At 36.5% G+C, this 18,449-nt stretch overlaps 1 protein-coding gene across 1 annotated transcript; it reads left to right on the top strand.

Moving 5' to 3' along the window:
• The first annotated feature begins 228 nt into the window (after positions 1-228).
• ATP6V1C1 (ATPase, H+ transporting, lysosomal 42kDa, V1 subunit C1) lies at positions 229-17,858 on the top strand. The gene is made up of 12 exons (XM_009323088.1): positions 229-425; positions 2,937-3,004; positions 4,128-4,213; positions 5,212-5,306; positions 9,751-9,842; positions 10,941-11,039; positions 12,390-12,458; positions 13,838-13,930; positions 14,017-14,110; positions 14,635-14,732; positions 15,916-16,042; positions 17,252-17,858. The coding sequence occupies exons 1-12, from the start codon at positions 294-296 to the stop codon at positions 17,345-17,347; spliced, it is 1,149 nt and encodes a 382-aa protein (XP_009321363.1). The 5' UTR covers positions 229-293; the 3' UTR covers positions 17,348-17,858.
• The last annotated feature ends 591 nt before the right edge of the window (positions 17,859-18,449 follow it).

Consider the following 18,449-nt stretch of genomic DNA (forward strand, 5'->3'; position numbering starts at 1 on the left):
TCAGCCCACTTTAACTTGCAGGATGGGCAGTTTAGAAAGACTTTCCAACTGTGCAAATGTGATTTGGAAGATAGGAAAAAATGAATTTGGAACCACGTGATACTCTTGGTAAAATCGCTTACAGTGGCTGGAACTGCACTTTAGTAACATAGAATGAGATGTTTTTCTTCAGGCAAAGCTTTGAATCCTGAACTAATGGCAGATATTCTTTCTTCCCCCCTGCCTCACTTCCCTTCTACTAGCATCTTGCCTCTATCTTCAGAAGCAGAAAGCATCAAGATAAAGACACAAAAATGACCGAGTTTTGGCTGATTTCTGCTCCTGGAGAAAAAACCTGTCAACAGACGTGGGAGAAACTACATGCAGCAACTACAAAGAATAACAATCTTTCTACTAATTCAAAGTTCAATATTCCGGACTTGAAGGTATGTAAGCCCCATTTCATGTCCTAAGAAGTATGTTTGGTTTGCATCATCTTTGTTTCTTTACACTAAGACTATAGATGGGGAATACTTGCAAACTATTTAGAGAGAACAGCTGACTTCTTTTGATGATTATGTGTGGATCTAAAAAATAATTTAGACAACAATTATCTCTTTTCTGAAATTCTAATTTAAAAATTCTTCACTCTAAGTTTTAAAGGTTCAGCAAGCTGCGTTCTTTCAGCTAATACAGCAGTTTTTCCAAGGATGGTAGTCTTGACCTCATACTGCTAGCAGTTAGCTGGAGAAGAAAATTAGAAGAAAAATGGAGGCTTGTGATCTGAGTATTCAGATGATACAGTTTCCTTTGATGGTTTTCTGTTTTGTTTTAGGTTTGGGTTTTTTTTTTTTACTTCTGAATTGTCTGCTTTTTCTTTTCAGGCTGAGATGCAGTGAAAAGGCTCGATTTAAAATACAGGGGTTGATCAAACTGCTGCTGCCTTTTCTCTATCCAAAAGTAACATTCTTCTGTTAGAGTAGTGGTTGTCTCCGGCTGAGCATTCCAGTGTGACCTGCTGATGTGTGTTATAGAAAATGGGAAGAAAACGGTTTGAGCTATTACTGTGAGAAGCGAAGAGAAACAAAATCTGAAAGCAGTTTCTCTTGGTTAAATACAATTATCAGGGTATGGAAAAGTTATGAGCCAGTGTATTCATTAGGAAAAGGTCTATCCTGACACACAGACGTTTCTTGAACAAGAATAATTGTGAGCTCAGTTTAACTGAGTGAAAGCTCATCGAAGCATATCAAAATGAAGAGGAAAAAATGCCACCAATCTCTGTCTACAGAATGGATCAAGTTCAGGTGGCATGATGCCTTGTTGCTGTCTCTGCTAAGGAACGAGCCCAGGGCACAAAGTGCTTCAGTGTGTCTTTTGAGAGGATCTTCCAACTGCCATGACTTACATTCACATTTAGACTGGCCCGAGTTATTTCAAAAGACATACTAGTAGAGGTAAGAAAAGGGACTACAACAAATGTCTGTCTCCTCCCAGGAGATCCTTGGATGTGAGTCAGGATGCCTTTCAAACTGTAGGGGGGGTGCCTACAGTGTTTAGAAAAGTTATCACTGAAAACTGATGTGGCCCATTAGGGTTATAAACGATTGGTTTTGTTTCTATTCTACTTCCTGGAAGGGGCAGAAGCTGAGTATACTTTATATACAATGGGAAGCAGTCTGGCTTCTGTGGACCTGGTAAAACTGTTTGAGTGAGATCCTTTAGTTAAAACTCATTGAAACAGTGATGTAGTCTTTGTTGAACAGCAGCCTTATTGCTTAAAGACTTACTTGTCCTCCCTCTGGCTTGTAAGTGACTAGTCAAAATATCAGCTTCCTTATTCTGCATGTAGCTCAGAAGAAGGTGGGGCATGGAAAGCAATTTGGTTGTGATGTTACTTAAGTAATTGTGCTCCTTTCTGCTTCAAGGCTAAAGAGAACAGGAATTATGTAAAGTCGAGTTGTCAAATATATAGAACAAAGATGCTAGACTAAAAATAATGTTAATAGCATCTTGACTAGACAGAAGATTCACTTATGCCTAATAATATTTCAGCAAGAAATATAAACTAGTAGCTAAAGTATTAAAGATAAGAGTTGTCTTTTTGGAGGTATCTTCTACTTTCATTGAACAGAATGAACAAATATGTAAGTACTTGAAGAGAGAACCAAAGAAACACTGTTATACGACCTATTAAAAAATAATCACCCTTTGGCTGTTTAACTTGAGTGTAGCTATACTGTTTTTACACTTTTTGATGTCTTAGACCCATTTGAGACTTGTTTATGAAAGAGCCAAAAAGACTATTTTACTGTGCTGTAATTTTCATGTTTGAATTATACAGACTCTGAAATGGTAAGTGTCATCCCTGGCCCCAGGAAGGTATATGTATTGCTCTAGATTATTACATCAAATTAGGGAAGAAAGTGTTTTCTGGAGGAGAAGGGAAGAAAGAGTGAAAGCTTGTAGACAAGCTAGATATTCTATTACTCCAGATGCAAAAAGTCCAGACTCTTGTTGGTCTGACTACTGCAGTACTCTTGTATCTTCAAAGTTTTCAATGTTCTGGTTGCCTCCAGCACTGAGATACCTGATTACAGAAATTTCAGATTTGATCTAAAGTAGTAAATCAAATGCTAAAGCAAGTGACTTGTGGGAAGTGCAGCCAATTCGTAATGTAAAAGTTGTTTTAACATGTTTTGGATGGCTGGAATGCAGGACTGAAACTGTGCACCAAACTAGAGTGAGTTAGATCTGATACAGTGGTGCTTTAGGGGTATCTTGAGCAAGTGAAACACAGTGTGACTTTGTTAGATCAACGAGTCTGAAATCTTAGAGTACAGTATTTTATGTAGTTCTGCAAAGCTACCTGTTCAGGAGATTTAGCTTTTATTATCTGGTTTTTGTCTTTCTATGTTTATACACAATTGCTAATGCATTTTGATCTTTACTTCTAGGTTGGCACACTGGATGTTTTGGTTGGTTTGTCAGATGAGCTGGCTAAACTGGATGCGTTTGTGGAGAGGTAACAGTTTATTTTTACTGGCATACAAAATATTAGAATAATGATGTGATGGTTTGCTGAGTCCTAATAATACACAGGTTATTTCCAGCTTTTTTTATTTCCTAGTGATCCTCTGCAGGCAGTCGGCTAAGATTTCAGAAAGCTAAGCTGCTGTTTTCCTTAGTATCTCTACTTGGAAAAAGAAAATCTGAACTTCTTGTGGAATAGTGGGACGTTATGCATTGATGAAGGATGGTTCTCCCTGTAGTAGTGCTGGGTGCTGCTAGAGAACTGTTAAGAATTGAGCCTGACAGCTGCAGGAAGTGATAATGAAATGGAGTGAAAACTGTTCTTTTAGCAAGTTAGAATACTATTTACAGACTTTGAGAAGGTAACCATGTTGTTTGCTAATCCACAGGGATGATTAAACAACATTAATATTAAAATGCAAAACCAATCCATTTTGAAGAAACTAATGGTCCTTTGAAAGTGATTTTGAGCAAATGTAACAAAATTTCACATAACCAAACTTGTGGAGCCATCTTCTGTTTCAAGGAGAGAAGTGTTAAGTAGTTGTTTTTAAATAGAAAAGGAAACTATTTGGCACGGCACATGAATAATATTAAACATAGCTTTTTCTAGTGAGGAAGGCAGGTCTTGAGTGTCAGATCTCATGAGGGCTTAGGGCTGAGGTTTCTCCATAGCTCTTCAGTTATCTTTGGTGTTTCATTGTCACGGTTGCCTTGTGTTTAATTTGGATTATTGATGATTTCTACCTCGCTATCTATTTTTAGAAAGGGGTTAGGATTTTGAAAGTACAACAGACTTCAAAAAAAGATTGGAATATAGTGAGATTACACTTGAAGTCAATCCCTGTTACCTGGAGGCGAGGGAAGTAGCCTCACCTTATTGAGAACTGATGAGTAGCAACACTAGAGAAGGATTGTTCTGGCATGTATTTGAGAAGTTGGTCTCCTTCAGACACTGAGCCCAGCTTGTGCTCTTGGAAAGCTTGTATGTAAAGCAATCAACTCTTCCTTTTTTGATCCAATCTCAGGCAATTTCAGATTAGTTTCATAAATAGTATTTCTCAAAATGGAAGGTTTTTTAGTTTTTTTTCATATCTTTATCTTTCATTTTTCAGTGTTGTAAAGAAAGTGGCCCAGTATATGGCTGATGTTCTAGAAGACAGTAAAGATAAAGTTCAGGAGAATCTTCTGGCTAATGGAGGTAAAGTGTTAACCATGATATGTGCATCCTAAAAGTGTAGGAGGGAAGGCAATGATCCTGAAACAAACTGAATGCTGCTTCTCTGTATGACATTCTGAAAGCCTAGTTTAGACATGGAAGTACTTTTTACCATGAGTCGCTTGCCCTGAAACAAATTATAGGATCCAGAATGGCAAGAAATTAGATCTACGTGTTAAATACTCACTTACAGAAGCCTTTTGATCCTTTAGCGCTGTGTTTTGTCATGACTGGTCTCTGGTGGCACCTTAAAATTACTGTTACTGATCACTGTAAACATTCTTTGTATTAATCTGTCATCTGAATATAGGTATGATTTTATGTAAGCTATGCTGGAATACTCAGTTGTTCCCAAATTGTGATAGAATGTCTTCATAAAACTAGTTGTCTCATGGAAGTATTTGTCCATTTTATTATAGTAAAGAGTCTCACTGGTCTCTAAATCAATATTTTGTTTTCAAAGCCTTTTCATAAAATTTAACACAGGTTGTACTGATGCAAGAGAGGCTAATATGAGTGGGTTAACATGAAGACAAGTGCAGCAGTCCTAATTAACACAGTTATTCTTAGGGAGGGGCTTGGAGTAGTCTCTTTCATAGATAGCTTTACAAAACTGCTGCTTCAGGTAAGCCACATAATCTTGGCCTTTTTTTCATCATAACCCTCCCTTCTCCCACCCATTTTTCACACAAAGCAAAAAAAAGTTGGTCTTGCCTGTACTTCTCCAGTGATCATTGATTTAGTAGTAAATATCATTTAGGGTCTACAGAGATGGAGAAACCAGTATCTGAAGGCAGAGGTCACGGATAACTTACAACTTAATTGTTTATTTTCAAATTTCTTAAGCAACAGGGTCCACACATGTGAAGGTCCACAAACAGTCTGTTATAGTACTCTTCTGTTACAGCAATCCTACGTGGAATATAACACATCAGTCTTTTTATTGTCTATCTTAACAAAGTTCTTCTTTAAAATTTTAGTTGACTTGGTCACCTATATAACAAGGTTCCAGTGGGATATGGCCAAGTACCCAATCAAGCAATCCTTGAAGAATATTTCAGAAATTATTGCAAAGGTAAGGTAATTTGGTTTATAAAACTTTCCTACTTGAACTTGAGATATTTATACACAAAACTTGGTACTCAAAGCTATTTGTCTATTTTTGTTAGCTTCATGTAACTTTGATAACAATAGTAGTGAACCTGGTAGCAGTGTCTGTAACCGAAGAAGTATATTAGGATGGGTATAGGATTTGGAGAGTGCTCCCTGAAGGCCATCATGCTGTCTTTGCTGATTTTTGTTTCCTAAGATCACTGAGTTAACAAATAAATAGCTAGCAAACGCTTACATTTAAATTTTGCTGTACTGGCATGCCATTTGTCTGATGTTTTCAAACTTTGTGGGCTATTAGCAGTGAACCAGGGAACTTATTTACCTTCTCAAAGCTATGGCCCTCAGTTGTGAGGGGGGAAAATAAGCCTTCAATGTTAGATGTAAGGAAAGCTCATTTGAGTGTTGTCATGGGTTTTCCCCCTGTCTTTACCTTGGTAAAGTTTTTCACACTTTGGGGATTTAATTTGGTTTGTACTTGCTGTGAGCATAGATGGGGTCCTCAGCAGTGACTTACTGTATTCAAACAGTGAAAGAGCTCTCTGTAAGCTACCCTTGCTTTAATATCTTCCCAACTTTTTCAGTTTTTTTTCTTTCCTGTTTTCTGTAATCTGCAAACTGGTTCTTGGAATTATCTGTGTCAATAAAACACATAATACAGAAAAAAGAAGCAGCTGCTCCAGGTACCTATAGAGATAGTCTTTGGTGGTGGATATGTGGGAACTATAATCGGGGTGGGGATGGGGGTAAGTGCTGGCGCTCATGCTTTGCTATAACTGCAGATTCTCTAGATGTTAGTTTCTTTCCTGAAACTATTAGTTTAAGATTTTTGCAGAGATTACAAAATCTTAATATGTGGTACATAGCTGACTGAGAATGCAACTAACGCATTCATTTTGATATTTTCTTTGGGACTATCGCTGCATCTTGAATTTATTCCACAAATTACACTCAGTAACTATTGCTGGAAAACATCTGCAGTGTGGAGTTTTGTTGGAGGAAGGCTGACAGTCTTATGACTGTTAAGATTTGCACATTAAAAATATTCCACAGATATAAAATAATAATCTTAGTATCTGTCACTACTTAAGTACATAAGCTTTTGCTTCTTCAGAAGAACGTATCAGAATGAAGTATTCAGCTGTTTACAGTAGCTACTTGGCAGGTATAGGCATGAAGTTTAAGTTGGGAGAAGAGGAACTTGGTGGGGAAAGAGGGATAGAGAGAACATAAGAAGACAGGGTGAAGTGGTTTCTACAAGTCTTACCAAGGAAGTGGTTCTTGAAAAAGTTCCTTTCCTTTGGTTTGGCCTTAGAATAGGAGTGAAAGTTACTGAATTAAAAAGGAAAAAAAAGTCTTCAACTGTGTTTTGTCTCATTTTTGGAACTTAGCTGTTGCCATAGTATAGAACTTGTTTTTGTAGCAATTAAGTTTGTTGAAAAAGCAACAAAGAACATGAAAGGATATGCCCTTTATTGAAATATCAAGGATTCAGTGCATGTTATCTTGTGTCCTGGAGTTTGCTAGATAAATGATCTGCTTGCAGGAAAGCTGTACTCTAGAACCTGAACTTTCAATTAAATAACTGGCTTACATTCTTCATCTAATTTAGGGACCTCATTGAGTTATTAGACTGGATGCTAAATGCAGAGAAAACAGGTCTGCTGGAGTTCAGCCTGAATCATCCCGTTGAGGGTTTCCATTTCTCTGCATGTTTACCTGTACCTGTCTTCTACCGGGACAGCTTCAGGGACACCTGTGTAATAAATCTAATTTCAAATAGTTTAAAAAATGTTTTCAATTGTGAGCCACAGATGTGTGTCCATAAAGTGGAGAAGAGAAGGACGACAACTGAAATTGCCTTACGTTCTTGTAGAAGTAAGAGATAGGAGAGATAATGTCACAGGACTTGAAGCAGTTTTGTCCCAAAGCAAAGAGAGTCCTGACATAGTTAAAATCTTCACTTTGGCATGTGATTAACATCAAGATGTAGGAAAACTGATAGAGCTACATTAAAATCTGTGAAGCCTCGTGACATGTTGATGTTAAAATAACTTGAAAAGCTTGTCAAATCATGAGATGCTACTTTTCCTTTATGGTTTTATATCCTCCTCACTCACTATAGCAGCAGATTCTGATGTCTGCCAAAATGACAGTAATGGCAACTGCAGTGGGGAGTTTGTCAGTTGAGGAAAAATGATAGCAGTGTTGGAAACATTTAAAATAAAAGGAAATCTACTGAAACTATCCATCAAGCTTTTTCAGCTTTTAACTTTCAGAAGTATTGTGAACCCCAGTGTCAATACTGAAGACTTTGAAGATGGTATCTGTGCCATGTGAGAACTGTCACTTAATCTAGTCATTCTTTGTATTTGAAATTATGGTCATAAGACTGTTATGCAAGGAGACAACCTCGATAGCCGTAGTGCCCTAGTCCAACATTTTCAGCAACCCAGGTATCTACTGAAGTACAAGAGCTCAGTTTCATAGTTACAAGAAGACACTCGTGTTTTGTCAATGACTATGTAAGTGGTTTAAATATCTGGGGTTTGCTATGTGTAGAAATAGGCCCACTATGTTAGATTGATACTTTCTTTAGCAATATCATGGGTCTGCCTCATTTCGTAATGACATCTATGAGTTATCCACCAATTCTACTATCAAAAGGAAGTTTGTATTGTCGCTTCATTTGGCAGTTTTACACAAATATATTTTTGAAGAGTTCTGCTGTGTCATTGAAGTTTGTGGTTCTGCATTCTCTAACATTTTAATAGGAAGCAAAGATGATTCTTCTTTACAGTAAACTCCAGTCAGTGCAGCAGTAGCAGGCTTTTGTCTAAGCAGTCATCTTTTAAAAGGTTACTGACTTTACAAATGAGAGCAATTAGAGTATTGACAATTAGGAAATGATGAATGGAACTGGTTTGTAAAAGCAGTGTTTGGTATCAATGGTTTTTGCTTTTTGTCATTAAACAATGGATAGTTAGACTGTTGTTGAAAGTTTTGATCCTTGGAAAAGGCGGAGGGGAAGGTTGTCAGTCTGGGAAAAAGTCCAAATGCACAAAGGTACTAGCTTAATAGTTTCTGATTAATTTTTCCCCTAATGCTGTCTTCTAGCAGTAAAAAAAAAGTTAGTGCCACTTCTTGTAGTGTAAAAAAGTTTTTATGAAGATGTGTGCTTTGTGATGCCTGCTGAAACGTTCCACATGCTTTGCTAAAGGTTACATCGGTCAAAGAATTTAAATAACCTTAAATACTCCTCTGTTTAAAAAGTAAACTGTCTTTTCTTCAGAGTATTTTGTCTAAAGCATTGCTGTTATCTGTAGAGGTGTAAGCTGTTAACATGTTGCCAAATGAAACTGCCAGAATGTTCAGGCTTTTAATGACTTTTTCCTGCTACAGGCAAGTGAACTTATGTGTTACCATAAACAAGGTCACTATATAACTAAGTGACGTTGTTTGTAAGAGAGATTTATTTTGTGGAAATAAAATCATATCTGGATCCCCAAGCTGAAGTGTTATATGCAAACAAAATGTGTTGTCAACTGTCTAAGTCTAAATAAAGGGAGAGTCCCTTGACTGTGTTCAGATACTTGTCCCTGGGAATTTTTATATGCTTGTACCTACACACCATAGTGAGGACACAGTGAAGGAGGGAGTAGGCAGCATTACGATGCCAGACCGATCCTATACCACGTTCTTTCAGTTATCCAACTGTTCCTAAGTATATTTATTTTAAAATACTTCCTTGTATAGGGTACACACTGATAGGAGTATGACTGGATGTTTAAGACCTACTAATTGCTTAATTTAATCTTTGAGTGACCAAGGCTGTTCATCTCAAGGAAAGGTAAAAATTGCAGTAGGCAAATACAGTGCAACAGTCTCCTCTTAAGTTGTAGATGATGCAAAGCATTAATGCTTTGGGTTATTTAATTTTTGATTTGCTACTCATAAAACTGTACCATCATTCTTGTCACTGAAACTCTAGTGAGGGAAAAGTATGGTGAGAAGTGAGGTAGCAGCTGGAGGAAATGATACTCGGTGTTCACAAGTGTACTTGTATCACAGTGGGAAGGTAAACTTCAAACGATCTCTCCTGTCAGCTGAGATGGAGGGTGGTAGCCTCAAGGTGACAGAATAATGATCAGCTGGATGCAGTAGCATGTCCAGTTGATACCAGAAGAGGACATGTAACTTTTATTATTGGCTGATTTTCCTTTAAAGGAATTCTAACTTAGAGTTTTCTGAGTTTTGAGTGAAGTTTGTCAAGCACTAGAGAAATAAACATTTTAACTTGCGTATTTTTCGTTAAGTTCCTGTTGGCAGATCTAAGCTTTGAAATTGAGAAATCATTTAAAAACTATTCTAGCTCTTTAGACAATGTTCCTTTTCTTTTTATCTTTAAGGGAGTAAACCAGATTGACAATGATCTGAAAGCAAGAGCGTCAGCATACAATAATCTGAAAGGGAACCTTCAGAATTTGGAAAGAAAGAATGCGTAAGTCACATTGTTTTTTGCTTATGTAGCACAGGAAATGAATCTTACCATGAAAACTTAGTAACGCGTGAAGAGGTACAGGCTCTAAGCTTAATGTATTTTTGAGGTGTTTATCAATCTTGAATAGCAGTTGTCATGAAAGAACACTTATTACCAGCTGACTTGCTGGTAATAGCTCACTTGTGATTGATAAGCAATTATGAAATACACAAAAGCATGTACAAATAGTATAAATTGCTGGAGTTTTTCAGAGAAGCTTGCTGTTAAAGTGGTGTGTAACACTGCTACTTCGATGTCTGTCTAAACAAGGAAGTCTTTCCATTCACTCCAATTTATGCTTTAAGCATATCAATATTACTGGGTTTCTTCCCTCAAAATTAACCAGCAGAGAGACAGCCGTTGCATACACGCAGATAATAAATTAAACAAGGACTGCCTGCTGTCTTGTCATGTGCATGAGATGATTATCTGAAGTACAGTTGAGGTACAGTAGTTCTGTGCAAATATGGCTGATTAATTTGATCCAACCCTACCGTTACAGTTAATGGTACAAGCCTGCTGGCTGATTCAGAACCATGGGGCATACTAATGATAGCCATTTTATGAGTGAGCCTTAATTTCCATCTTCAGCCATGGTGATTGGTCAGCTAAGCCCCATTAAATCTGTGTATGTTCTTAGTCTTTTGTGAATATGAGGCAATATGCTGCTTTAAATTTTTATTCAGGTTCTGTATGTAGCTCTGTGCTAGGTTAGTTGTAACTCTGAGGCTCCATATACTAGACTTCACAATTAATGGTTTTAATGGTTCTTGTGTCTTTCAATCACTTTTAAAAAGAGAACTTGGCTTCTTAAGTGTGTGAGGTATTTGGAATATGGAAATGATGCACAGCAGTGGAGCTACTGATAAAAACCTTCAGTGACTTTAGACAGTAAGATATAAAATGTGTATAAGGACGTTTTGTTTGCTCTGCTAATAGAGAATGCTTAAGTAAAATATATTTTTGAAAATGATATACTATCAAGCACTGGAAACTGTTGTCCAGACAAATTCAATTCTTAAACAAGTATTTACTCTGGCTGTCTTTGTTTCTCTGCAGGGGAAGCTTGCTAACCAGAAGTCTTGCTGATATTGTAAAGAAAGAGGACTTTGTACTCGATTCAGAATATTTGGTCACGTTATTAGTGATTGTACCAAAGTAAGTTTATTGCTTGTCCTAAGAGCAGAATAAAATAAGAAATTTAAATCAAATAATAGATCCCACAACCCTATAATACTGTAAAAAAGGACATCTGAATTTGCTTGGGGTTTTCCTGGATGAACGAACACAAACTTTTGGATGCTTAGTAGAGGCAAATGAGCCTGTGTACCTGTATTCCATTGTTCATGAGAACTCATCATAAGGAATGCTGAGTGCTCATGAATTTCTTTAAGAAACTGGAGATTAGACTTATGTCTCTTCTCTAATATTAGCCATGGCTAGTCATGTTGCAGAAGGTATCCGTACGAAAATAGTAAGTACTGAGTAAAAACATTACTTGTTTTACATTAGAAGGCTTAACGATTGAATTATCCTGGTTAGGACTATGCCGGCTTTCACCACTTAGTGAGTGAAGTGAACTCTCTACTTCTTTGCTCTGCACTTTTTCAGATTGCTGGAACACTGCTTTTTTACTTATCTAAGTCTCTACCAATGGAACACGGCTTATGTCGTGTCAAAGGTTTGCTGGGAATAGGTTGTTCCTGAAATGTTTAAACAACAAAAACCCCACCCTTTCCCCGGCCAAGGAAAGTGGTGATACAGATGTCCTTACTCTTGTAAAATGAGAAAATGGCACTACACTGTCTTTCTGGAGGTGGGAACAAAGAGAGCTTCTAACTTGTAAAGATAGCCAGTAGGCTGATTATCACATCAAGCAGTAGTCTCTCTCATGTAAAACTCCAGTGAAGGCAAAACAGTTTTGCAGTGGTGTTAGCAGAAAACAGGTGGTTAGTATATCTCATCTGTTATTTTTCTTTTACTTTTGACTTGGTTTTGGTGTTGAAAGGGTGGAACCTCTTCACCACCAACTACAGAAAGGCAGGGCTTCCAAAATTCCCAGTGGTCCTTCAGGCAAGTGCAGGACCCTGGGGAACCCACTTGTAATTGCGGAAAAAGTATTCCTATTAGTAACTCAGAAGAGCAAGGCTACATAAGGAGTTTCTGATAAACCTTGACAGTGAAGTCCATTTGGTCCCCTGAGATCTGTACTTAATGATGACTAATTTAATTTCGTAGTTCTTTGATTTCAAAAATTTTACACTTGTAAAGTTATATGAAGATAAAATAAGTTACTTTTGCTATCATTATAGTTCATTTAGCAATAATGTTAAAATCAGCATGAGAAGGACTGTCCCTGATGTCTTGTGTATTTCTGACAACCTACACCTGGGTTGGAAGATGTGATGATTAAATGTTTTTAACATTTTTTTGGAAAAACTTGATCCATTAATCTAAAATTTCTTACTACAGTACTAAAAGTCTAACCATAATCTGTGTATTCTCTAGGTTAAATTATAATGACTGGGTTAAGCAATATGAAACACTAGCAGAGATGGTTGTACCACGTTCCAGCAAGTAAGTTGTTAAATGCTAAATCTCATATTTGCATGTGCTGTATTTTATAAGTGTTCTTTATCTGTAGTGACTTTGAATTTTAAAGATTGGTCAAAAACTTGTCAAAATGTCTAGCTTTGTAACTTTATCTGATCAAGCTTGATTATGTTGTAGTTGAGGAAAAATTCAGAGGATCTCTAACTCTAAGGTTAACAAAGCTATCAAACTAAGTTATGTGGGAAGAGTAAAAGAATTGAAAAGTTAATCTAGTTCAGGTCAGGCACATTCAGCTTCAAGCTAGTGCATGGTGGGGTTTAGCAACAAATACTATAGCTGCTAGCCTGTAAGCTTTATGCCTGTATTCAGAGGACTTGAAACAAGTTACATATACTCTTTGAAAGCTGCTAAAGAATGAAGAACTGGAAGTGTAGATGGTTTTCTTGTGTGCAAAGAAAAGTAACTTGTCTCTTTCAGGCTAACAAAGGTCGTCGGTACCAAGCTGATGCTTGGTGTCTGTGATGGGCAAGACTGAGGCCAGGATTTGATAATACTATTAAGCCACTTTATTTTCACTGTGGTTACAAGATTGCTAAAGTCAACATGTAGCACAAAGCATTGCTGTGTTGTTAATTTTAACTGACAGATTGAGGTTTTGATCAGGCAGATCTGATATTACCAGCTCTATGTCAGTTATAAAATCTGAGCTTACTCAGGTTAACTTCACATTTGAGTTGGATCAACTTAAGCCTAGTGGGAGATCTGCTAATGATTCTTATTTAGTTACTGGGAAACCATGATCTAGGGATAGCTTAAGAAGAGGTGACTTGTTAAACTGTTGGATAATACTTGTATTGAAGACACAATGACACTGAGGAAAGCTCTTCAAGCTTTTTTTCCTAAGGTGAAGTCTCAAAATAAATAGTATTGTCTCGAACTATAAAATAGTAAATCTAGGGGTTGTCTTTACAGCCTAAGAAACACTTTTTCTTACCAACCTATGTCTTTTTAATTTGTGTCCTTTTCTATTTTAAATCCATTTCCTTTTTCTTTAAAACACGCATTTCTAAGAATTCTGTAGTCCAAATTTTTCAGTATTAAACCAGCTTTAGTTCCTTTTTCTTTAAAATAATTATAACTTGAACAAATATCCAGACAAACACATATGAAGTGTTTCTGAGTGGTGAAGTCTCTGAATGTGAAATGGAAACTGCCATCCTTTATGAAGGGAGTAACAAGAGCAGTTGCTAAAGTTTCAGTTACTTTCAGTATTTGGGAACTAATCCCGTGTGATGATCTACATTTATGTTCTTGCCTAGTAGCAATAAAGTACAACTTAAGCTACTGTATATCAGCAGTGACCTGAACCTTATTAATTCTGACACTTTTTTTTTTCTGTGTAGTGTACTCTTTGAGGATCAAGATAGCTACCTTTGTAACGTCACCTTGTTCAGGAAGGCAGTGGATGACTTCAAGCATAAAGCCAGAGAGTATAAGTAAGGCTTACTTTGTGTGTTCTGTCTCTCATGCTTTGAAGGATCTCTAGATAGCCACTTTTGATTTTATTCACTTCCAAATGCAGATTTATGGTCCGTGACTTCCAGTATAAAGAAGAAGAGATGAAAGCGGATAAAGAAGAAATGAATAGACTGTCAACTGACAAGAAGAAACAGTTTGTAAGTCTGTATAAACTAGTCATTATAGAAACATGAGACATCTAAGACTCGTTATTGCTACATAACAATTTCATGAACTTGTGATTCTGAGAAAGCATTGCAAGGATGACATGACATAGTCAGCCTGCCACCCAGCTAATCTGCTCGGGGATAATTGAGTTTCCTGTAGCACAAATGCTCCTCACTGCATTGAACCAAGTGCTGATACTGCAGCTGACAATATATGAAGTTTGAAAATGGACAAGCATTTGAATGAAATAATCAGGTGTTACTAAAATGGTCCTTAATATAGTTAGCCCACGGCAGCTGAGATGGTGTACTGAAGAGACAACAGAAGTCTCATTAAATTTCTCTTTACTTAGTATCGAAATGCCCTTGAGCCGTTATGTCCATAGCAAACTCTGCCTTTAAATTGTCATTATTATCATGGTACAGATATTGAGTATCTGCTAAAACATGCTTAATGGGCTGAATCTTTTTCTGAAGTTTGAATGACAATTTTTTTTTCCTCTTCCCTTTCACAGGGGCCTCTGGTTCGGTGGCTGAAAGTTAATTTCAGTGAAGCTTTCATTGCATGGATTCATGTGAAAGCACTACGAGTTTTTGTTGAATCTGTTTTGAGGTAATGACACAGACCTGAGTAGTGCTTTTTTTCCTAGACTGTGTAAGAATTCACATCTAGCTTGGGTTTACCAAACTGAGGTGTGTGAATGCCACTCTTCTGGGAGGGAGGAAGCAAGAAGTAGGGCAGTAAGAATAGCTGATGGCAATAGCTCTTGTTGCCAGCTGTGGAATATTTGAGGTAGATAATTGTGTATCTTGCCCCTTGGATAGTCTTTCCACCAGTGCTCTAGGAATTACAGGTACTCTGTAAGTTGCAGCAAGGCATTTCTGCTGATTCTTAGCTTGCTTTATGAGCTGCTTGTAAAAAGAGCTTACTGTATTTTCTATTTAAGTGGGAAATGTGAATAGTTCAGAATAAAAAGTATTCAGGCTTTGAGTAATATAGCTTGACATCTTGAAATACATGCTTTTTCTTTAAAACATGCCTTCCTAAGAATTTTGTAGTCTAAACTTTTCAGTATTAAACCGTTCAATATTCTAAAATTTCTCTGCTTTTTTCTTCATACCTATCCAGAACTATAGTTACTAAGTTGACTTAAAAACAGCTGTAGTTGTTCTGCAGAAGGAAGGACCTGGATTTTTTTAGAGTTGAAAGGACTTCTACCTTAATCAGAAAATGGAAGGGTTTTTTTTTTAGCCTTTTTGATAAATTGTCATAAAGGAGACAACCAGAGGAGAAAAAGAAAAAAAAAAAAATCACATTAACTTCCATTCTAGTCTGTTTCATAGCTGCTGCGGGCTTATTTTGAAGACAAACTTGAGTCAGGAAGAAAGCTGAACTTGATTTGAGTATTGGCAAGTGTTTCCACACACCTAGAAAGGATTGAGTAGAGACTAGATTCTCCACCTAGTGGCATAAGCAAAGTCTTGCAAGTAAATTAATTGGAATGTCCAAAACTCAGTCTGAGACTTCAGGTAACTTGGAGAATTGTGCTAAGTACTCTAGGATTTAAAATTATTTTTAAAGCATTTAGACTTCTGTTTTGTTATTTTAAACTTGAAGAAAGTTGTTCTACTTTATTAATGAATTGTAGAAACAGAATAGTCTTGCAGAAATGAAAATGAGCAGAATTTCCTCTTCAGCAATAGGATTATTTCTCAAAATAAAATAAAATTCTGCTTTGAAAGATAAAAGAAGGCTTATTTCAGCGTTTTCATAGTTTTCTGCCTGACTTCCTCAGGTATGGTTTGCCAGTTAACTTCCAGGCAATGCTGCTTCAGCCTAATAAGAAAACAATGAAGAAACTGAGGGAGGTTTTGTATGACTTGTACAAACACCTTGACAGCAGTGCAGCAGCTATCATTGATGTAAGTATTTTTGTAACTGCTACTCCCCTTCAATATTAGGTTTAGTCTGTTTAAACAAAAACATAGTCTGTTGGCTTTATTAAAAAGCTACACCTCTCCATATTCTCCATCATTCTCTCACAATACAGAAAATCATGTCTCCTTGTAAAAATGCCACTCCTATTTTACATTTTTGCAAAGCAGATGGTATTTAAAGTTGCAACCAATGCATTTGATGAGCTGTCTGGTATAAAAGTCTCATATAACTTCTTCCTACTGCATTCTTTCCTACTACCAATGGAAAGATATCTTATAGACTGCATACATATTCATATCCTCAAAGAATTCAAACAAAGTCAACTTTGATCTGAAACTAGGCTTAAGGAACTTGAGCACATTTCATATCTTCTTTGAGCCCAGAAGGAATACATAAATTGTCCACAGTCTATGGTAACAGTGGCCTTAATACTGAAACAACTCCTTTTTTTGGTTGCATTGCTGTCTTTGTTTTTAAGTTAACATAGTTGTCCTTCTCTGCTGAAGGAGGCTGAATTGATGTCAAGATGGAGTCGTCCTTTCCATCTGTAGAGGTCTCATTTTCATGTTTAAAACTAGTTTTCTAGGAGGCTTATTCTGCTAATTTGTTTTAACTATGAAAAGCACTGCTTTTCAATACAAAGATTAACTAAAGATAGACCACACAATGGGTTTAGCTGAGTTTAAAAAGATTATTTTTAATCTTTCTTAATGTTATATTTAATGTAATGTTTTTCCAAAGTGTTTCCAGGCCTTTTGGGGGAAAGGGGATGTATGTGAGACAATTAAGGTGAAAATTAAAGATGTTGAACTTCATGTAACTTCCTGGATCATTCAGCACTCTGACATTCTTTTCATAAACTGTGTGTATTTAGAAGTAGTAAAACATAATTGCAGTACTTTTCCTTCCATTTAGTGGTGGTGTGTTTACCATAGCAACAAATGTGAATTATTGATGCAAAACTACTTAGATTTGGAAAAAGCACTTGTATTTCATTTTGAAAAATAACTGTTATTCGTTTGTCAAAGTTCTAGCTTTGTTGCTTAAACAGTCACTTGAACTGTTCACTGAATGAAAATTTAAGCTTGAAGTCTTGCCTGGCCTATTTGCTTCTAAAACTTATGAATGTTTTATCTACTTCTGAGTCGGAATGAATTGTAAGAGTGTAACTGGTTTCAAAACTTTATTTGCAGGCAACTATGGATATTCCAGGCTTAAACCTCAGTCAGCAGGAGTACTATCCATATGTGTACTACAAGATCGATTGTAACTTGCTGGAATTCAAGTAAAAGTTCCCTAACATGACAATCTTCTCAGTGTTGGTGTAAACAAACAGAAGTGAGGTTGAAGTACAGTAATACTTTTAACACTCTACTAATCATATGCTTGCTTCTTAGGTGAATTTAACACAGTGGTCCATCTCTAGACATTTTCTTTTTAAAGAGCAGTGTAGGTAATCTGCTTTTAATCAATTATGTCTGTAAATGTATATTGAGAGAATTGAAGTATTTATAAACAGAGTGATTTATTTAAGGAAAAGTTCATTCCTCTTTCATATGGTGGTCTGTGTTAATTCCATTTACCATTGTTTATAAAAAAACCTTGTTTACAGAAGAATAGTGTAAATGTTCATGGCCATTTTGTTCATTTGATTTAGTAGATACAATTGTGTTAACATTGTTGAACTGTGATGTAAAGTATGTAAAATTGGTATGAAATTGTGCTTTCTGAATGGTTTAAAATTACAATTGAAGCACTGTAAACACAGGAAAAAAATAAACATACCTGTGCAGATGTGTCGCTTTCTTGTACCACATACAACTGTAGATACCTGTGTCTAAACTGAAGCAATGTATTAAGTCTTAAAACCAATGCTGCATCCTGCATGCAATGGTACAGAAATGCAATTGGCTTCAGCACAAATACTTTTAAGAGATGAGGGTATTTCTTTTGCTTTGTGCAGAAATCCTCAAGTATGTTGTTTGGCCACCAAACCTGTGTATGAATGTTCTTCACGTTTATATCTTTGTGACTCTAAAGAAAAGATATGAGACGATTATTGGGAAGATGGGAGTAACCTGGGATGCTAACAAGCTAGGCTGATCTGGGATTTTTTGATAATTCTTTGTTCTTTTCTATCAGTTGAAGCTTGGGACTACTTTATGGCTTTGAATACTGTACTATTAGATGCTCACTTTTTTTTTTGGCAGCAACCTTTCTACCATACAGGGAATATGTCAGCTTCCTTCTAATGTGTATAGAGAGGGGTTGTTTATTTCAGTAGCAGTTATCACAGCTATTGCGAGTATTCTATATATTCCAGTTGCTAAATATGCGGTAAAACTGCAGCACCTTTTAAAACTGACTTGAATTAAGACTGAGACTGGAGGA

This window comes from Pygoscelis adeliae, unplaced genomic scaffold (assembly GCF_000699105.1).
Source record: "Pygoscelis adeliae isolate BGI_AS28 unplaced genomic scaffold, ASM69910v1 Scaffold174, whole genome shotgun sequence".
Taxonomy (NCBI): domain Eukaryota; kingdom Metazoa; phylum Chordata; class Aves; order Sphenisciformes; family Spheniscidae; genus Pygoscelis; species Pygoscelis adeliae.

Bases quoted from the DNA above. Each gene is read 5' to 3' on its own strand.
- ATP6V1C1 (XM_009323088.1), top strand. From the start codon at position 294: ATGACCGAGTTTTGGCTGATTTCTGCTCCTGGAGAAAAAACCTGTCAA. The intron at 426-2,936 runs GTATGTAAGCCC...CTTTACTTCTAG, and splicing joins TCAATATTCCGGACTTGAAG to GTTGGCACACTGGATGTTTT. The intron at 9,843-10,940 runs GTAAGTCACATT...GTTTCTCTGCAG, and splicing joins AATTTGGAAAGAAAGAATGC to GGGAAGCTTGCTAACCAGAA.